This window comes from Cupressus sempervirens, chromosome 4 (genome assembly GCF_028749045.1).
Source record: "Cupressus sempervirens isolate cs-2001-9-10 chromosome 4, ASM2874904v1, whole genome shotgun sequence".
Taxonomy (NCBI): domain Eukaryota; kingdom Viridiplantae; phylum Streptophyta; class Pinopsida; order Cupressales; family Cupressaceae; genus Cupressus; species Cupressus sempervirens.
This window is the reverse complement of record NC_143121.1, coordinates 777,852,189-777,875,344: the sequence shown is the minus strand read 5'-3', so window position 1 is coordinate 777,875,344 and position 23,156 is coordinate 777,852,189. Positions and strand designations below refer to the sequence as shown.

General features: G+C 35.5%; 1 protein-coding gene across 1 annotated transcript in view; it reads right to left on the bottom strand.

The window, feature by feature from the left end:
• Positions 1–11,678: 11,678 nt before the first annotated feature.
• LOC149563698 (U3 ribonucleoprotein (Utp) family protein) overlaps positions 11,679–23,156 on the bottom strand; it is a 69,088-nt gene continuing 57,610 nt past the window's right edge. Inside the window, exons 8-9 of the mRNA XM_089826838.1 lie at positions 12,648–12,779; positions 11,679–12,555 (exon numbers count right to left, since the gene is read on the bottom strand). Of these exons, the coding sequence (XP_089682964.1) occupies positions 12,322–12,555; positions 12,648–12,779 (366 nt within the window). The 3' untranslated portion in view covers positions 11,679–12,321. The remainder of the gene's footprint in view (positions 12,556–12,647; positions 12,780–23,156) is intronic.

Below are 23,156 nucleotides of genomic sequence, written 5' to 3'. Positions count from 1 at the left end.
TTACATGTTTGTTAAGGCAAAGATTAATTCAATCATTTGTAGCATCCTTGCGGTGGAAGAATGATAGGAAAGGTTGTTATAATTATGGTGCCAGAGAAGGCACATGACATGAGATCTCGGATAAAGCGTTGGTGTAGAACATAGATTAAAAAATATTGCATGGTTCATACACTCGACAATCGAATCTAGGCCTAGGGACATGGGATTTTGGTTTATTATGATTTTCACTTTGCTCAACAAATCATTTATACAAGGATTTAATCAAGGAAATAAACACCTTGTACAAGATATGCCACTTGAGCCTCTATTCATTATGCCAAATAAATATATAATAAATATCCTCCTCCTTTGTCATGCTTTGCTTTTCATAATTGTATTACGTGCTTAGTTTTCTTCCCTATAAGGCTTTACATGTACACTCTTATTGTGATGTTCTTGGTGGTGTTTCCTTTGTGTGCCAACTACTTCTGGGGTTGTGAATTATCTTTTCCAATTGATTTGTTAGGCTTGAATTGATGTTCTCTTCTCAAATTTAGCAATGGGTGCTTCTCTAGAGGTTTCATTTTTCTTCTTTACTTTTTAAACTTTTGCTTGTTAAATCTTGAAATAGGGTTTTGGTTCCTAGATCCTATTATATATTTTCTAGTAGTGGTTGGTTTCTTTTTTACGATTATACACAATTAGGTATGGAAATTACTTATCCAAGTACGTAAGATGATACTATTGCAAATTTACCATTGAAACAAGTAAACAATTCCTTCTACAATTAGATCTCCTATTAGATGTAATGTACAAGTCATTCATATTGTTTGGCATCTAATTAACTATTGCGGAAGACATTCTTTAACTTTTAATTAATCCATTATAATAATGTTGGTTAGTACTTGAGCCTGAGTCTCACAAACTCAAAATCATATTGTGAACCGTTGTTAGTGCCTAGTTAATGATATTATTTGCAAAGAAAATAATTTCACAAGCTAAGTAATCTTCATCCTTTATCCATTAGAAAGTATTCACAACAAGCCAAGCATAACATTATGAATTTATTCTCTACTTTTTCACATTGGTACAAAAAATTCAAGAAAGGTGGCAAAAATGAAAATAATTTATGGAGGTCGGATTTGAAGACCCTCCCACACAGTTTTTTTTCTAAAGGCTCCAATATATTTTTTAGGAGCCCATTCATCTATAAATTTTATTATGGGATATTTAATTATTAATTAGTAACATCTTATGAATCTAAAGAGGCTTCATTCTCAGCGGGTAAGAAAGAAATCTGATAATGCCCACCCTTGTCAACCAATAGTAAGGGTTTATTCCCAAATTTATCTATAGAATTGGCATTTGTGTCCTTTTATGAGAAATTATTTAACACCTTCTTACGATTTACATACAACCAAATATAGAGCCATTAACCATGGTCAACCCAAGCTTGATGCTCACCAACTCTTATTGATTTCTATAGATGATGTAATCATCATGAGAAGCAACACTATTTATTTGTAAATTTGCTTGTCTTTTTTTCAATTTAAAAAGTTTTATTTGAATAAAGCTACTTGATTCTCACATCAGTTTACCTTTTAACCAAGCAGGCTGGTGAGGACCTATTGTCTATCTTTAAAATAAAGCAATAGGTATCGAAAACAAGTTTTTTCTAGTTATCATAGTAGTCTAATTTATTAATTCAAATATGTATTCCTTTAAAAGAGGTATTTGTCCAACCACTAACATAAATAATGAATGGGGGACATTTTGCATGGATAGATATTGGTTACCATATTGCTATAACTACACACCTAAACATGACCCTTAATTTGTTCCCTTTTTCCCATCTTAAGTGTTGTTCTATCCATGTATCAGATGTTATCGATCATTTTATCTTTGATCATAGTTGTATTCCTTAACAACTAACATTGTCATGGAATGCATGCATTTTGGAGTTCTTAGGTACCATAAATTCTAGAAGCTTTGTGATGAAAATTTGGCACTATAATACTAAAAAAAATTGGCTTTTGATATGATTGCGATAAATGTTGAATATAGCTTCTTCTTTTCTTTGCTTATTTTTATTTGCTCAACATGATGTAGAGCATCTACCAAAACCCTTCAAGAACACCCAAATTATTCATGGAGTTTCATAATCCATACAATGTATTCAATATTATAGAGGCATTAATACATGTTTCCCAATACAAGCATCAATCAAATCACTATTATCAAATAACAAATCAATCTTGAAAACAGTCTTCAATTCCACCATTCAGGATAAACCTGCATACAGAGATTCATAACTTTTTAACCTAATCTTATTTATTCAATCCAACCGTCCAATTTAAGCAAAATTTGGTACCCAACAACCAACTGAACTTGGTTCCTTCTAAATTCCGCTCGACTGATACTAGAGTCTTCTTCAGTGCTTGACTGAGCTTGGTTAATATTAGTTGTGCTCGATTAGAGGGTGACATTTGTGTAACATCAATGACCATACACAATTGAATAATTGTTTTCAACACCTTTATCCTTATATCCCTAGTGTTGTAAAATCGATCCAAAACTCAAAAACATCCAACAGTAGAATAAAACATTATGGTTTCTACATCGAGACCCATTTTTTTATGACTCCATTAAAGAGGCTTAAAAATGAATTTTCTCTAAAACTATTATAACTTTTGAAAAACTTAACAAAAACATACCAAACCAATTGCATTAGAAAGATAATTCATCCCTCTTTCCAGAAATATAAAGTTGATCCCTTTAAACATCTATGAAATAGTCATACACATTGCTTCAGTATGACTGTAATATGAAAACATGAATAATTGTTATCCATAAAATGCTCATAGCTTTCTCAAATCTGCATGAAATAAACTCAAACCAAAACAAATGGAAGGAATATTCATTTTCCTACTCTTCCATATCAATAATACATCATTTCCAAGCTATAGATGGCTATACAAAGCCTGGAAACAACAAAAGAACTAGAAAAACCAATCAAAATTACAAGTAAAATGTGCTCCAAAAGATCTTTTCTTCCCTTCCTTATTTGGTTCGACCTTAGAATGTACTTTATAGTTTCTTGGTCAGTTTGGACCTTACAAATACCACCCATGACCTTTGGACTTCTTTTTACAACTTTAATGCAATTTTACATTGTTGCTCTTTTTGCAACTCTTCATCTTCTTGACAAAATTTTGAGATTGTTGACAAATATGATGCCATGACTTTGCGTAAACATTCAAGACATATTCAAATGACCATTTAATAACCTTTTATATGGTTACTACCCTTTCAAGAGTTATTGTACAACTTTTGACTTATTAAACCAATTGGGACCTTAACTATGACAATGTGGACAACATTACAATTTTGTTACAACTTTTCTTTTCAATTGGATTCCATTACATGGAATGACATTGCAACATATAAAAATGAATTTTTTTTTACTAAAATATCCATTATGATCTCTTGTAATTATATGATGGCTAGGTGCTCCTACACCACAACAGCTTCAAATGCATGCGATAGACAGTGTACTCTGAAATGAAAGACTTGTACATCACCTCTCTTTCTATTGCTCTATCTCAAATTTTACTAGTGTTTACAAAATTTCCCAATTTTAATCCAACCAAATCTATACGTTTAAATTAGGATCTTTTGGTGTGATAATACTCGTATTTACTATGTTAACCTATTTCTTACCTATTAAACAATAGCATACTTTTCCTTCTTTATCGTCCCCTTTTTTAGAAAGTTATTAGACGCTAGCTTGGATTAAGGTATTTGGATAACTATACATGAGGACCAAGATACTTCTAATATGAGGCTCAAAGTTTAGTCTATTGTTAAAATGCTTTGTACCTGTTAAATAGTAGATTGGACAAGCATTGAAAGATTAATATAAAATTTTACAAACAAAAGAACTCAAAAAATGGACTTACAAGATCATTGGCTTTCTCAACAACAAGGTTTAAAGCTTCATCATGAGCTAACAAACAAACTCTTCTCAGAAAGCCATACAACCACATCTTTCATCTTCAATCTGGCAACCTTCTACATCTCCTCATTTTTAAGAAGATAAAAAACAACTATCTCATCAAGTCTGTTCCTGAAATTCTTTATCACCTATACAATAAAGTTAAAAGAAAATTCAGCCCAGTAGTTTTTCTTTTAAAAAATAACAATATTTCAATGATGATTAAGATCTTCGAAACCATTGCTTAGTTACACCCACCTCTTGTATTACTCTATGTTCTGCAACATTTTATCAATGTGAGTCTAGAGAGTCTAGAAGCAACAACTCTACTCCTTGTTTGGATACCTTTATAATATTTGTGCTGGAGAAGTTAACTGAAACTCATAGGGACTTAAAGAGAGGATGGTTTAGATAAGGATGATAATGACGAAGATGATTTATTTGGTTTAATATATGTTATTTTTTACAAGTCACATATTGACAAAGATGCCAAACTCTTATTTACTGCTATTGGTTATCATACAAGGTACTTTGATGTTCTACTTTTATTCAACTGTGCATTCAGATGTGGCTTGGTTAAATTCAAATGTTTTATTGTTTTATACAAATTATTAAAATATAATTAAAATTTGTTTTAAAATGAGATGCTAACAAGCCTCAAATATATTATAACATCACAAGCAAAGGCACATCTATCTAAAATATACTTGGATTTCATTAATAAATAATAGATTATAGAGAGGGATAAGTTGCAATCATTATTTTGGGTTTGTGAACAATTAGATTTTTAAGTCAAATGATCATTTCCTCTATGCATAGGTTACTATTAGCAAAATCTTGGACTTAAGTTTCAAGGAGACAAAGGAACTTTCTAAGGGCTTCTTAATGTTTTTAAGTAATAACAAGAGCTCTGAGAGAGCTTGAGTCCTTGCCTTATGAAATCAGTAAGTGAAGCATTAATTGAAAGAATATGAGCAATAAATGAATGAAGTCATTAATGTAAGAGATGCATATCAAAATATACAACATGACATGTTTGATCTAAAAGAATGAATCTATAAGTGTTGTGATGATCTTGCACTGATAACTTAGCTTTGGAAGAAAGATCATTTTGGTAAGAAGAAATGTTATAAGATGGAGGTTAAACAATAGAGCATATGCTTATCCTTCAAAGATATATCACAAAGTAGATGCATTATCACAATCTAAGTGATGATTGGTCGTTAGTAAGTGTATAGAGGAAAAATAAATGAGTGATAATAGAAAAATCTTGTATATAGAACACATTCTTATCCATCTATAATGTTCTTTGAGAATAACAACTATAGTGTGACTGATTGTTTGTGTATTGATTTTGCAAAAACTAAAACATGAACCTTTTTTTATTATATTAAATTGAAATTTATTTCTTCTACAATTACAAAATGTTGTCTCTAATTCCATCTTACGATTAAATAAAAAGAAAGGTAGAAACACATTTATTCAAGTAATGTGATACGTAAAGCTAAATTAAATGAAATTTTTTTGTTTATTTTCTTTAATATCATTTTTTATAAAAAGTTTAAAATACACAAGCTTATCACATTTTAAAAAAAAATAAAACACACTTTTATCATTTTTACAAGATTGGGAACTCTTATGTTAGTATATGTTTGTTGAGAACTTGATATTGACTTTTATTATGAAATAACAAAATTTTAGGATTCATCTTATTAGTGCCTAATTTGGAACTATATGCTTGACAAGTATCATAGTTGCAAAGTAGATTATAATATTAAAAAAAAATCTAAAATCTAAAATAAATTATATTTTGATATTTTTAATAACATGTTCAATTGTTATAAATATATAAAACTTAGGATAAACTCATAAAAAGATATTTTTTAAGACAATAATATCAAAGCTGTTGTTAAAATTCAAATCATTACAATTCATGTCTATGATACATAAAAACTAATTATCCAATAAATAAATTTCACACTTCATACATAAGCACTAAAAATTAAATTTGAATAAAAATTATTTTAAAATGATCTTTAATCATGAATTCATAAACTATTTAATTTTAGATATAGTATAGCAACTATAATTTGAAATATAAAAAATCTTTTTTAAAGTGATTATTTTTCTGAACTAAAACATAGCTCAACAACTGTAGTTTATAAGTAAAATATATTTAATAATTTCTGGTGTTCTTTCTTAAGTAATAGAACAATATAGCTTTCTCAAGTACAATGCAATCAATACGGCTGTGAAGATATGAATGTGAGCAGATAAAATAAGTAAGCATGAACGGTGTCTTTGTTGAACATAGTCAATGTTAAAATTAATGTTCACCAACAGAATGAACTCATATGGCAACGTTAGAATAAGTCGGCCAAGGGTAGAATTGGCAGTTGAGTGTTCGGATAATGGAGGTTTCCTGAGGCATGGAAAACTTCAGCTTCCATTGACATAGCTCTGTGAGGCTACCAAAAGTGTGAAGAAGGTAAATGCTCGAGCGTCTCTATCCAATGGTTCGGTGCATAGTCAATGGGGACTTTGGAGACAAGCGTGAGCAAAAGGCCATGTCTAAGGGTTGGAGCTGAGCAAGGCTCCACACCCACCACTCACAAAGTTCTCTGTAATTCATGTCAAATGGAGGAATTTCTGGTTCAGTTAGTGCTAGAAAAGCTTTTTTGGGGGGATGCCTTTTACCTTAGTGGACGGTGAAGGGAGATGGAGAAACGTAGCTGCTTTATTTGTAAATCTGTAATTTCATAGTGTCCCCCATCACTCCACCATTTGCAGCATTGAGACATGGAGAGGAGAGAGATGTTGTTGCTGGGGTTGTCGACCATCCCTGGGCAAGTGCAGCACCAGAGGAATGCCCATCTTCTCCAAATGATTCACTGGTCCTATGTTGCTCAACATCAACAACTGAGGGCTCCCCTTTGCCCCCGCACTCAATATCAACTCCAGGAAACCATGATTTGCATTCAGATATACCTTTTAAATGAGGCGGTTAACAGTGGCGCATAGGAGAAGACGGAGATTGTGGGGATTAGCATCTTTGAGGAGATCAGCGGAAGAGGAGATTCAGTCTATGTTCCCTGCCTATGGCAGACAAAAACCACCCCCTGATTTTTATTGCAGTGTGTCAGAAGCATCTAGACATTTGGAAGAAAGATGTGGAATTTAATTTCTACAATTTTTCTCATCAAAAAATCAATTTTACCTCTAGGAAAATGGGAGGCAGCCAATCAAAATAAAGAAATTAATGTGTAAAACTTATTTTAAAAATAAATCATTTTTAAACTTCAAGAATAAGATGAATTGAGATACAAATTAATTGGTAGACCACTACTGAAAACATTAGTATTAGTACCCTGCCTTATGCAAGGCAGGGACTAATAATCTATTATCTATTTATTTGTGAATGCATTTGGTTGATCGTGGGGTCCTCTTGGATGGACTATGTCAAGTGAAATTATTTCTTCAAAGTCTTGATCTGTTGGACAGTCCATAACTTTTACTTTAAGTCTATTGATTAGAGAATTCTTTATTATATTCTTAGAGGCAATTTTTCATGTTTATTCATTTGTTTAAGCTTTGTTGTTGCTATTAAATTATGCATATATAGATGTAAAGATTCTTCATAATAATCTTTTAATGTTATTTTTCTATATCATCTCTATTTTCCCTTTGTAATTTCTTATTTCCAATTTTTTTACACCAAAGGCATTTTATATGCTTTATCCCGCTACATTATAATATAAAATAATCATAGTTTTTCTTACAATCTATTACAAATTTATTCATATTGAAATAACAAAGTACAACAAATAATTAAAAAATACAAAGAATAACAATTACAATAAATAGGAGAGAAAATATGGCCAAATAATTTAAAGACTGCTAATATCTTGATGGAACTTACTTTCTAATAGAAGAATACAAAATATAATACTCCAAATTCTTGAATTGAATGAAATCTTCCAAGATTTATTCTTCATCTTAAAATTGACATACACATTACCGTGAACATTGAGTCAATAATCTTATATTAGGTTGAACATAATTGATAATTAATTCAATCTTCTTGTAATATTGCTATCAGGATTTAACTGTGTGATTTTTGAGACAAACTCATTGACCCATATTTCATGAGTAGTGATTCAACATGAATCCATCTCTCATGAGAATAAATGAAACACTTAACACTCATTGGATCTAGGTGATCCTCACAAGGGTGAAGCACTAGGACTTCTCGAGAGGTCACCCATCCCAATACTACTCCAGCTTTAGCGTGAGTGCGCTTAACTATGAAGTTTCCTCCATGGTTAAACCCAAAGCTTGCAACCCCATTTGCAAAACCTTCACTAAGTGTTATGCCTTATGAACCATTCATTAGAAAGCCCCTTAAGCTCAATAATTGATAAGTAGGAGATAATTTCCACAGCAAGTCAAATTGTGATATTGCTATCAGGATTTAATTGTGTGATTTTTGAGTCACACTCATTGACTCATATTTCATGAGTAGTGATTCAACATGAATCCATCTCTCATGAGAATAAATGGAACACTTAGCACTCATTGGATCTAGATGATGCTCACAAGGGTGAAGCATCCAGACTTCTCAAGAGGTCACCCATCCCAATTTTACTCCAGCCTAAGCGCAATTAACTACGGAGTTTCCTCCATGGTTAAACCCAAATCTTGCAACCCCATTTGCAAAACCTTCACCAAGTGTTATGCCTTATGAATCATTCCCTTAAGCTCATCAATTGATAAGTAGGAGATAATTTCCACAGCAAGTCAAATTGTGATATTGCTATCAGGATTTAACTGTGTGATTTTTGAGTCAAACTCATTGTCCCATATTTCATGAGTAGTGATTCAACATGAATCCATCTCTCATGAGAATAAATGGAACACTTAGCACTCATTGGATCTAGGTGATGCTCACAGGGCTGAAGCACCGGGACTTCCCGGGAGGTCATCCATGAGTTTGACTCAAAAATCACATAGTTAAATCCTAATAGCAATATCACAATTTGACTTGTTGTGGAAATTATCTCCTACTTATCAATTGATGAGCTTAAGTGGCTTTCTAATGAATGGTTCATAACACTTGGTGAAGGTAATGAAAATGAGGTTGCAAGCTTTGGGTTACCATGGAGAAAACTTCGTAGTTAAGCGCGCTCAAGCTGGAGTAGTATTGGGATGGGTGACCTCCCGCGAAGTCCCGGTGCTTCACCCCTGTGAGCATCACCTAGATCCAGTGAGTGCTAAGTGTTCCATTTATTCTCAGGAGAGATGGATTCATGTTCAATCACTACTCATGAAATATGGTTTGAAGAGTTTGACTCAAAAATCACTCAGTTAAATCCTGATACCAATATCACAGTTTGAATTGTGGAAATTATCTCCTACTTATCAATTGATGAGCTTAAAGGGCTTTCTAATAATGGTTCATAAGGCATAACACTTGGTGAAGGTTTTACAAATGAGGTTGCAAGCTTTGGGTTTAACCATGGAGGAAACTTCGTAGTTAAGTGCGCTCAAGCTGGAGTAGTATTGGGATGGGTGACCTCCTGAGAAGTCCTAGTGCTTCACCCCTGTGAGCACCACCTAGATCCAATGAGTGCTAAGTGTTCCATGTATTCTCATGAGAGATGGATTCATGTTGAATCATTACTCATGAAATATAGGTCAATGAGTTTGACTCAAAAATCACACAGTTAAACCCTGATAGCAATATCAGAATTTGACTTGTTGTACAAATTATCTCCTACTTATCAATTGATGAACTTAAGGGGCTTTCTAATGAATGGTTCATAAGGCATAACACTTGGTGAAGGTTTTGCAAATGGGGTTGCAAGCTTTCGGTTTAACCATGGAGGAAACTCCGTAGTTAAGCGCGCTCGCGCTCAGGCTGGAGTAGTACTAGGATGGGTGACCTCTCGAGAAGTCCCAGTGCTTCACCGCTGTGAGCATCACCTAGATCCAATGAGTACTAAGTGTTCAATTTATTCTCATGAGAGATGAATTCATGTTGAATCACTACTCATGAAATATGGTTCAATGAGTTTGACTCAAAAATCACACAATTAAATCCTGATAGCATTATCACAATTTGACTTGCTTTGGAAATTATCTCCTACTTATTAATTCAATCTCTTTGAGGATGAAATCTCTAGGGTAATCTCTCACTATTAATCAAAGTGCTCTCAAAAGGCTATATAAACTCACCAAGTATTGATCCATTTAAACTAAAAATTAACATTGCCAGCAAAGTAATTTTTATTGCACAAATATGGGTTGGGACAGAATCTGCATTCTTCAAATCACAACAAAAACATGAACATTGATGCCACGCATTTGTAAGCTAAATATGCTAAATAAAAATTCAGCTCCCTCTTGAGCTCAATTTAGCAACTTAAGAGGCAAATTTGGATCAATCAAATTTATTGAAAGAGCAGAAACAAGAAGCATATTGTAATTTCCCTATAACTGAAGACTCTATTGGAAAGGACAAGAAGTACTATCTTTACTAAAATAAACTTTAATGTATTAAAAAGTTCTATTTTAAAAGTAACATTTATCAGATGAATTTTTTATAAACAAAATCAAAATTATTCTTTAAATCTTTGGCAGAACTTAGCTGCCGTGCAGCCTTTGTTTCTCTTGCTCAAAACTGCCAAATGGCAAAAATAATTCTACTCTAGGTTTATATTTTAGGATATTTATGCTTGCATTAACAGGTGGAGGGCTTTTGATTCCCCACGCTCCTCTGAACTCTGTTTGTTAGGATCCTAACTTTTCTTTTTTTTTGAAACATGCAGAATTTATAGAGAAACCTTGCCTACACCCTATCCGAAGAATGTGCAACGATTTCCCTACAGACTGGAGATGCAAGGGACGTCATATACCATCTCAAATAGGGATGCAGTATTGAGTGACAAGGGAAAAATCCCCGTGTAACAGTACGATTGTTGTGGTTACCTCTCAACTGTCAGAACTCGTCAAATCACTACTTAAAACAGTATATAATATACTTAAAAGAAAATCTTTCTTTCCAAGAACAATAAATAGTTATATGATTATTATAGTTACTCCCTAACCGGAACCTGTTAAATCGTAGCTTAGATATACAAGCAGGTGATTTCCATTCAAGAAAATAACATTAATAGACAGCAATTCAGATTATAAAATCATATTTCACCTGTCGAACCTTGCCATGTTCATGGCAAATATTCAACTCCAAAAAAAGTCATTGCTCCACTTAGAATTTTAAATGAGCAACAACAGCTGTAAACTTGAGAAAGCAAGCTACAGTAAGACCATGAGCAGAAGAGGATAGAACAAAGGATCTGTTCTCTTCCTCTTTGGTGTTCTATATAGAATTTCAGTTTAACCTCGAACAGAAGCAGTGATGGATTGATGACTGCGGTATTCCCTTCATCCATTAGTTTTAAATCCCACCATATAAGAATATAAAATATATGCCACGATTTTTGGGACCATATTGATATCACCTGACAACAACACAAACCATGCCATGTAATTTAACTATATAATGTATACATGTTATCAAATACTTCACTCAAATGAACATGTCTTGAATTCACTTCAAACTCTCACTTGTTTCTTTATTGAAGGAAATATCAATAATTTAAAAACAAAGGAAGTGAGATTGCAACAATAAAAAAAAGCTGTAGCATGGTAAAACTCATTAATGGTGATTTTATTATGTAGTTTTAACAGATTGAATCTACAAAGAATTGTTTCATACCCGTTACATGTAACACCTGAAGTCATAAGTGTATACACATGATTTTTCATCAGAAGTTCCATATCAAAGACAGGTTTCCATTAGTGGTAACTAGTTTCTTGTGTATTCTTCGGTCAATTATGAAGATTTGTTGCTGCCAAACCAGCCATACTGTTCTTGAGTCCACCAAATACCTTCTCTAGAATAATCATCTCAAGTCTCTGAACTCATAGACTACCAATGTGTTGGTGAAAAAGAATCCCATATAAATAGATAGATTAAAACGATCAACTGATTGCAATCTCTGATTCATGGTGCTCTGGAAGCAATAGTAGAAATAAAAAGAAAACTTTGGAGTTTTTAAGAAATATAACTAAAATTACATATGGGATTCTTTTATGAATCAATGAGCTGTAGGCTACATTGAAAGAGTCGATCACTCTATAAAGCTTGACATAGCAAAGAACTATCACATCAATCCCAAATGCTGATTCCAAGCTCAACAGCTCTGAATTGCTAATTAAAAAAGTCTCTCACAAAATGAAAATTAGTAAAAGCTCAATGCCTTACTCAGATTTTGATTCGCAGCCCTTCAACTTGCATTTTTAAGAGCATAATCTTGACCCTTGTTAAACCTTTTTGACAACTTGGAATTTTGATATTGATCCTTACTTGACCCTTTTTTATTTTTGTTAGAATTTTGATCAATATTACTAGAATTTTTTCGCTTTCTTGAACTTGCAGCAGAATGAATAATTTCATCTTTTGGCTGCTGCTCTTTTTCATATTTAATAGGATCAATAACTACTCCAGCTTTTTTAATAACCTGAAAAAGAAGCATTATTCATCAGAAGATAGCAGAAGAAAAGGGCAAAACTATTTATCAAATGGAAAAAGCAGCTCCTATAGTTCACCTACCGTAGGTCGTATCATATTTTGGAAGGCATGGATAGTGTTGAATTCTGGACCTAAAGGCATCCGCATGCTCCGTTCAAAAACTTCCTTAGATTGATAGGGAAAAGGAAGCGATGAGGCATTGTATTTTGCTGCCTGGCGATATAAAATTTGTGAATGTTAGTTTACACATGGAAAAAATATCTTATCAAAAAGCTAATATACTTACATCAGAGAGATTCAATCAAAATATCAATAACGAATACTAAAACAACCAAGAGTTGCACCGTCAAAATGTTTCAGCTATTGTATTGCCAATAAACTTACACTGTTGTCTTTCAATCTGCTAAATATATACTTCCAAACAAGGAAGATGGATAGGTATATGCTGAACTGCACCAAAACATAGCTAATGCTCTTATCAAAGAGTTGATGTACTTACACCAAAGATTCAATCAAAACAACCAAGAGTTATACCATTTAAAGGTTTCAGCTTTTGGTTTGCCAATAAACTTATACAGTTATCTTTCAATCTGCTAAATATATAGTTCCAAACAAGGAAGATGGATAGGTGTATGCTACTGGACCAAAACATAGCTGAAGCATATGATAAAGTTGGTGAAAAGAGAGGCTATCAGGTAGATAAAATTGAAGCAACCATTTGACTGAAGAAACACTGTTATTTTTTATATAATTGGACACCTAGACATAACTAAACAAAAGTATCATTTTTATCAGAACCAATAATGGGATAGACATTGTCACATCTATACTTTTATATTGTTTATGCCTCAACTCAGGAAAGGCTTTCAAGATTCAAATATTTTTTTCCATCAAAACAGAAAGTGATCAACTGCCTCAACTCAGGAAAGGTTTCAAGATTCAAATATATTTTCCATCAAAACAGAAAGTGATCTACTGGAGATGCCAGTTGAGGAGCCGGAAAGCACCATGAGACATCAAGCATTATTCTGAATGATTGGATGATTATGCCCAAATTAGACGGGATGACTATAATTGATTTGAAGTGGTTGTACATGTTAAAGATTCATACCAGAAATGAAGATAAACAGCAAACAAGATAAATGAACAAAAGACGCAGCAAATTATCCTGGGAAAAACCTCCAACTTGAGGGAGAAAACCCAGCCACAACTATATCACTTATATATTAATGAACGAGCTTTTCAATGCCCAAAACCACGCCAAAACTGAAGCAATGATCATCACCCCTATTATCTGCAGATAATAAATGAAACACCAATTTGATAAAATCACTCAGAAAAGAATATTGAATCAACACCTTGAACACTCCTGCATGTAGATCCCCATACATCAAGGAATATCAATCTATGTCTATTTTTAAAAATTCCTCCTGGAAGAACATATAAAATTGCTTTGATTCTTTATTGCCTTGCCATTACAATGTGAAGACCTTCCGTTGTCTTGACCCCGCATTGTCTTGACTCTTCAATGTCCTGTCCCTTCAAAGTGACAACCCTTTGATGACTTCAATAAAAAATAGATTATAATGTACATTGCAAATTTAGGAAAAAAGATAGCTCCCAATGCTATATCATCAACAGTACAGCATGAGGAATGCAGTAGACAGAGATAATAGACAAGATTGAGGCTAGATTTCTTGCACAAGAATTCTTCCAAAAGAGGGAGTTGACTATGACCAAATTTTTACTCAATTGTTGCAAGGTATACTTCTATCAGAGTAAGTATGTCTCTTGCATCTCATTTTGGATATTTAATATTTTTATATCAAACGGGCATAAGAACATTTTTTCTTAATGATAATGTTAGCAAGCCCAGGGTTGCCATTGCATCAAAAGATAGACCTCTCAATTCCTGATACAACCAATAGTCTTATAGAACCACAAGAGGCGGTTAAGCCATGCCGCGAATCCTGCGAGGGACACTGGCCCACTGCCAACAATCCCCCTCGCAGCATCACTCGCCGTGGCCTGCGAGATTCAAACCTGTGACCGAAGCTCTGATACCAATTGTTACAAAGGCCAGGGTTGCCGTTGCACCAAAAGATCGACTTGTCAATTCCCGATACAACCTATAGTCTTATAGAACCACAGGAGGCGGTTAAGCCATGTCGCGAATCTTGCAAGGGACACTGGCCCACTGCCAACAAACACTAGAGAAAAAGCATATATAAATCAGCCGAGAGGATTTGAAGCACAAGTCAGAAACTCGTCTATGCAAGCTGAAAAGTACCCTATATGGGTTGGGCTTGAAGCAAGCGTGTTGCGCTTGTTGTGCACAAATTGAAAAGTACTTGCTAAATATGGACTTCTCTATGGTTTTTGAAAATCCTAATCTTTATTATCTGTTTGATAACCCTAATCTGTTAGTTTTAGTCCTACATGTGGATGGTCTAATTCTTATAGGAAGTAATGAACAACTCTAAGAGTGTAATGCAAGAGGCATTTGACATCAAGATTTGATACGAAGGATATTGGCCTTGTGAACTGCTTCTTGTGGCTAAAGAGGTGGCAAGGTAAAAGGGAAGTATTCCTAAGTCAAGGGAAATACACAATGCATATTATAAGCCCCTCTCGACTCAAATGAATCCAAATCTTAAGTTGACCTCAAATTTGGTGAATCCTTTTGTTTATAGGCAGTTGATAAGTTTCTCCTATAGTCTAATATGCTAGAACTAATATTTGTTACCAATAAATGCAAAGAGTTAACTTATGCTTAGCAAGTCTGGTAGACTACCACAAAACATGTGCTCGAATATTTGACAGGGACAATTTATTATGGATGAAGGTATGATGATGGTAAAAGAGTTAATGTTGCATGCTTTGTAGATGTAAACTATGCAAGTGACGCTAGTGTTAGGAAGGGTGCTTCAAGGTTTCATTCAAGCCTGAGATCAAATATGATATCCTAGTTCAATAGCAAAGAGCCAACAGGTCATAGTAGCACGAAGTTCAGCGAAGTAAAATACATTGTGGATTCTTCTCCTAATTGTGAGGCTATTTGGCTTCGCAAGCTAATAGCAAAAGTTAACAAAAGTTTAAGCCAACTAGAGTATACAATGATGATTAGAGTTCCAGCAACCTCTCCAACAATCCAGTAATCCATGATCACTCCAAACATTTAATTATCATTTCTTCAAAGATTGTTCAATGGGAACTCAAACTAGTAGCTTGCCAATATGGATCCAAAAAAAAATAGGTTGCAAACATTTTGACGTAAGTCCTCGACAAAATTATGTTTGAGACACTAAAAGCTAAGATCCATTTCATTGAGAATCAATGTAACACTAGCACTAGTACTAGGATACGTCAGGACGGCGGGACACCGAGAGAAGTTTTCAGGACACGGGGAAAATGGGCCCCATTTTCAGGATGACAAGGTGACAGCTGGAGGAAAGCGGCAAGGGGAGGACGAGGCATGGAGGCGTGTTGTATAGTATACATATAGAACTTGAAATGCTAGTTATGAAATGATATTTCACTTGAACATACCAAATTAAAATACTCGAATATAGCAAAATTGCAACATGAACTAGAACCATTGAACATTCAAAATGGTAACATATACATACCCAATAGTTATCACGAGGTAATTTGTAAATACTTGCTTGTCATTAACAAAAACTAAGAGGTCAATTTATACAAAAGAATGATCGTAAAGAATAGAAACATTCTATTCTAGAGAAAACAAAAAACGAAAGCAAACTAAAGCTTAAGATATTTACAAGATGACCATTAACTAATAATAGACAACTTATCTATTATTGTAATACCCACCCTTAATGGTTAATCTATCGAACACACCAAACTGTCCTCTGAATTTGACAAACTTATCAGGACCAAGAGGCTTGGTGAGAATATCTGCAGTCTGATCTGTGGTAGGAACATACTACAGATCTATAGTCCCATCTTCAACCAGCTATCGTATGTAATGACAATGAACATCTACATGCTTGGTTCGTTCATGGAAGACTGGATTCCGTGCTAACTTGATAACGCCTTTGTTATCAACAAACAGAGTAGTCAGTCCTACTGGTGACATCTGCATATCCCCAAGCATCCGACAAAGCTAAACAGCTTTACATCCTGCCTTAACAGTCCCTCTATATTCAGCCTCTATAGAAGAGAGAGAAACTGCCTACTGCTTCTTGCTGGTCCATGTGACTGCACCGGATCCCAAACTGAACACATATCCAGATGTTGACTTTTTATCATCAACAGAGCCTGCCCAATCTGAATCTGTGAACCCATTGAGTTTAGGATTAGAACTTCGAGAGTACAGAAGTCCATAATCTAAAGTGCCCTTCACATAACAAAGCACACGCTTCGCCGCTATCCAATGATCAGCCTTAGGCGCTGTCATAAAGCATAAAATATAGCTGACTGCGAAGCTGATATCAGGCCTAGTAGCAAAGAGGTAGATGAGGCTGCCTACTAGTTGCCTGTATGTAGTACCATCAACGGAAGGAGAATCAAACTTTGTTGACAACTTGAGACCTTTCTCCATAGGTGTAGATGTAGGTTTGCAATCTTGCATACAGAATTTGTCTAACAAGGCCCTGGCATATTTGGACTGAGAGATGAATATACCAGAAGACTATTGCCAAACTTCAACACCTAAGCAATAATGCATGAGCCCAAGGTCGGTCATATCAAAAGAATGGCATAAATTATGTTTGATTCCCTGAATCAAAGATGTCAAATTGCCAGTGATGATCAGATCATCTACATAGATAACCAGAAGAATGATGTCACTGTCAGTAGTCTTGATGTACAGATTCGAGTCTGAAGAACTCCTTTAGAAGCCTTGATCACTGAGGTACTTATCAATCTTGATGTACCATGCCTGAGGGGCCTGCTTCAAACCATAGAGAGCTTTTACCAATCTAAGAACCTGATGGTCTTTACTAGCAACCTTGAAACCAAGAGGCTGCGTCATGTAGACCTCTTCATGGAGATCACCATTTAGGAAAGCACTCTTTACGTCCATCTGAGACCTTCTAGCCAAACTGTGCTGCCATGGCTAGGACTAATCTGATGGTGCTCATCTTTGCAGTAGGAGCAAAGGTCTCCTCATAATCAATGCCCTAACGCTGAGAAAAGCCCTTCGCCACTAAAAGAGCTTTGTACTTATCCAAAGTACCATCTGATTTGTATTTGATTTTGTAGACCCATTTGCAACCAATGGGTTTCTTCCCTAGTGGAAGATCAAAAAGGACCCGGGTGTTGTTCTTCAGCAGGCTCTGATGTTCAAATGTCATGGCCTGTTCCCACTCTGGAATTCCTTTAACCTCGGAATATGTTTGAGGTTCAAATACACTGTGAATGTTGGCCATAAGAGCAAAGTTAACAGAATCTGTAGTTTTGCTCTTTTTCCGAGCAGTTCTCCCATCAATGAGCTCATCATCACGAAGATCAGCAAGTGTCTTAGCCCACCACTTAGGCCAAATAGGAGAATGACCAACAATAGTACTAGGAGATGCTTGATCAGCAGGATCCTCATTAGAAGAAGCTGGATCAAACTCAAGTGAAGCATCTACAAAGCGAGGTGACCCTACAGGAGAAGCCGGAGGAATCTGTAAGGGTATCACTGGAAGAACTGGAGTTGTAGGAGCTACTGGAGCCTTCCCATCAGGTGGACCTAATGGAAGCTGAACTCCCAAATCATGAGCCTACATAGGCTGGTCTGCTGGATCAAGAACAGGAGAAACAGGCATGAATGGTCCTTGTTGCTCATCAAAGACTACATCCCAACTGTATATGAGACGAGATGTCTCAACATCAATTAGGCGGTAGGCTTTGTGAAGACTACTATATCCAGCAAGGATCAGTTTTTGACTCTTGGCATCCAACTTGGTGCCTGAAGCATCAAGGATCCAAACAAAAGCAAGAGAGCTAAAAACCTTCAGGTGACTAATTCTGGGCTTGCGACCTGACCAGGCCTCTTCCAGAGTTTTACCTTTGACCGCCACTGTAAGTGACCGGTTCAACAGATAAACTGCAGTGTTAACTGCTTCTGCCCAAAACTGCTTCGGAACATGTCTGTGTTCGAGCATGGAACAAGCCATCTCGGTGATTGCCCTGTTTCGATGTTCAACTACACTGTTCTGTTGTGGCGTGTGGGGTGTGGTGAACTGGTGTTGGATGCCATGTGTATCCAAGAAGCTGGAAAAAACATTAGAACAAAATTCCCCCCCATTGTCTAATCTAAGAGTAATAATAGATTTCCCAAACTCTTTTTCAACTAAGGGTTTAAACTTCTGAAATACAATAAATGCATCTAATTTCCTTTTAAGGAAATACACCCACATTTTTCCACTAAAATCATCTACAAACAACAGAAAATACCTGGACCCAAGAAAATAAGGAGTGGCCATAGGGCCGCAGATATCGGCATGAACAAGCTGAAGTACCTGAGAAGCTTGTCAAGAATCGCCACTGGGGAAAGGTGTGCGATGTTGCTTCCCAGCCTGACATGCATCACAAACTCCAAGGTGTTGATTCTGAATCTCTGGCAAACCAAGAACAAGCTCATCCCGAGCAAGCTGTGAGGGGTAATGCACATTTAAGTGCCCATATCACTGATGCCAAAGTGTGCTGACAGAAGATTGCCGAGCAGCCATAGCTAAGTCCTAAGGATCACTAGAATCAGTAAGTCTAAAAAGACTATGATCCTCAAGACCTATTGCAACAGTAAACTTAGTAGCCCTATCAGTGATGGTGCATTGATGTGAACTAAAAGTGACTGCCAAGTGTGGAGAATGTCGCAGCAATTGACTGACTGAGAGTAGATTTAGTTCCATCCTTGGAACGTAGTACACATCAAAGAATATGAGTCCTCCCTACAGACTGAATCTGAATGTTGCCTTTACCGACAACTGTGTACTCTTCTCCGCCACCAAAAATAACAGAATTTGAATAAGGCTGGTAGTCAGTAAACTAGTCTCTGTGGTGAGTGAAATGTCGAGAGGCACCTGAACCAATGTACCAGACAAACGACTTCACATGATCTGCAAGTCTTTTAGCCATAAAGGCGTAAAAGGTAGATTCCGCTTGCTCAGTGTGCTCTACATTGTTCGCTTTGGGTTGTGAACTTGATTGCTTAGACTAGGTAGCTAAGCATTTCGGACATTCAACCTTCATGTGACCAAACTTGTGGCAATAGTTGCATTGAATGTTCTTCTTTTGGGAACCATCAGATACTGAAGCAAAAGACTTCTGCTGAGATGGTTGCTAAAACTTGCTCTTATCTTTCTGAAAGGATTTCGCAGGAGAGGCTTGCTCTGGGGAGGTGGAATTGGAGCTGCTACCGAACTGTTGTTTCCACCAATCTTGCTGAAGTAGCAGGGTGCAAAGATCAGTGAACTTCAGATTAACAACAGTAGATGTGACGTTGAAGTCTCAATAAAATGCTCATAGGATTTTGGTAAACTCCGAAGAGTGATAACCACAATATCCTCTTCCTCCATCTTGCGACCAATGGCAAGTAGCTGATCATGGATTTCCTGAATCCGATTCAGGTGTGCCTAGAGCATTGTGCGCTCATCCATGACAATAGAAAACAGTGTTCTTTAGAAAGAAGGCTCTGCTCTTGTCGGAAGTCTCATGAAGACCTTTCAAATGTGTCCAAATTTCGACAGCTGTCTTGCCAGATGGAATCTGAGAAAGCTGATCATCAGCCACAGATAATTTGAGAAGCATCACTGCCTCTCGATTATTGGAATCCCATGTATCTTGATCAGGACCGGAGAAGTCGGACGCTGCGTAACACCCAAAACAAGTTGATCGGTGTTCCGATATTCAAAGATTGCAATGATGCGCTACTTCCAGGTTCCATAATTGCGACCATTGAATTTGGAATTATGCTTGAACAGAATATTCGTCAAAGATGCCATGGCATGCTTTTCAATGAAAAACTGTGAATTTGTGAAGGCACATTCTTCGAGGCAAAAATACGAAAGACCCAAAAGAATCAAAGAGTGACCCAGAAGAGAGCTCGAAAAACCCAAAGAGAATCTACTGTCATTCTTTGGATCTGCTGGCACAAAAATTGAGGCACCCAGAAAAAACAGACAACCCAATTGAGCTCTCGAAAAACCCACCAAGAATTTGCATGCAAAAAAAATTTCCGACCCCAAAAATTAGAGTTTCGGGCCAAACCCTAGCCGACAGCAATGAAGGTCAATTTTGTAAAAAAATGGTGGTTTTCACACTTGACTAATGCTGGAAGGAGGTCAAAAACTAATGCTTGGAGGTCACGCACAGGGGAAAAAAATGACCATGAAAAATGTGATGAATCCGAGCTGTCTGAAAAAACGTAGAGCCGTTTTTTGTTGTAAACGTTTTTGGAAAAAATACACACGATTTGGAAGAAATCACATAGGTTTCAGACGTTTTTCCAATCGTGAGTAGTAGAAAATCGCGCGGGATGCTGAAAATTGCTCGGGATGTAGAAAATCCAGCAGCCGAAGTCGTCTCAAAACAACAGGAGAAAATGTGATTTTCCAGAAAAAACTAGACACAAAAACCCACATTTTTCAAGAAACGGATGCATAAACTGAAACCCTAGCCGTGATTGGGTGTACGAATAGAAACCCTAGATAGGTTGTTTGTTTAAAACCAGAAGTAATTTTGAAAAAACTTAACAAATAATTTCAATAGAAGTTATAATTTTTTCGAAAAAATTCTAAGTATTTGCTTTGATACCATATTACGAGGTAATTGGTAAATGCTTGCTTGTTATTAACAAAGACCGAGAGGTCAATTTATACAAAAAAATGATCGTAAAGAATAAAAACATTCTATTCTAGAGAAAGCAAAAAACGAAAGCAAACTAAAGCTTAAGATATTTACAAGATAACCATTAACTAATAATAGACGACTTATCTATTATTGTAATAATAGTAACATTCAAAAATCAAAATTCAAATAGAAATTCAAGTACCCATCCCAGCAGTGGCATGGTTGCAAAATAGCAAAGGTAGGGGTACTCAAGTACTCAAGTACCCAGTACAAGGACATCTCGGGGATAGGTACTTCGAGGTTTGAAAGGGCAGTGCAAGTCCCTCTGTTACGCTATTGAGAATAAATGAGTCTCAAAGAGGGGTTCCTATATTTAGCGAATTGCTAGGTGCTGTTATGTCCTAAAATTGCTACAGCACAATCCTAAAACACATTCACCTTTACAGCTAGGGGTTTATTTCAAGAATGTAAAACAAAGGTTCTTCAACAAATTGAGGGTCAAAAGACAACTACCAAGATTAAGTAGTATTGCCTACACTTTAGGCCCATCTAAGCCAAGAGGGTAATAATTGGGGGATGAGTTCTTAATAGTCTTAAGTCAACTAAAATGTAACAAGACCGTAATAGTAGCAAGCATTCCCGTGTACATTTGACCCCTATGGCTGTCAATTGGTCAAAGACGAACTAGTTGCATAAAATGTCGTGTCCCCTTTTTGAAACCCTATTTTTGATATCTCCATCCTTTTTCACAACAAGGCAACAAGTACTCCAATTTTATGAAGTCTTTGGAGAGACAAAATTGCAAATATTAAAGGTAGGATCATAAATGTAGAAGTTAAATGCGTTATCAATGATAGGTAGTCACTAATATATATCAAGTATAAAACAAGCTTAGCATCGAGCAGACAAGCAATAAAAACAAGGCTCTCAAGGATTGACGCTAAGTATTGATGAACATTCGTAGAAGCACCGGATTTATACAAGCAAACTAGTCAGTAGTAATAAACTGGTCCAAAGAAGAGAATTAAGAAATAAGGTTAGAGTTACCAGTTTAACAAACATAACAATCGGTAAATTAAATCATGTAATATGCATAAATTCAGCTATTAATACAAGTCTTTTGTTAAACAGCAGTCGAGCAAACAAATATTGACATACATTAATAGCAGCGATTTGAAAGTAGACATTAAGCTAGTTATATTAACATATATTATTAATTGCATCAATATATTAAGGATTCCAAAACATCTGTTTATGCAGCGGCTTTGTTAGCCCCATTTTCAACACATTTAAACTTCTAGATTAAACCCCCTTGTGTGACTAGCCAAGTACATGTGAATCGGTCGCCATCTAGTGTTATTAAATGACTTTGATCTTCAGTCTTGTAATGTAATTAGTTGACACGGATCTCATCTTTATAGACCATCAAAATCATCATTTCAGTCCAATGCAATTTGATAATCTTGAAATTAATGAAGGGTATAGAAACTTTCTCATGAAGTTCAATTATCAAGTGTGAAGTAAAAAATATCATTTTTGGTTCCCCCTCTCTAATTTGGTGCTTGTTCAAAATGGTCAAAAATCCTCATTTGGAAATAAAAAGAGTCAAAACAAATGTCTCATTGGCACATCCTAAGAGTTGTGAAAGTTGTATAAAGGGCCTATGAAGTTGGTATGTTTTAGTGCATTCAGTGCTCTGTCGAACAGATTTAACTCGCATAAGCCTGTACAACACAGACAACAAGGAATTGGTGGTGTTGAATCAGCTGCTTTGCTAAGTTTTCTAAGTTG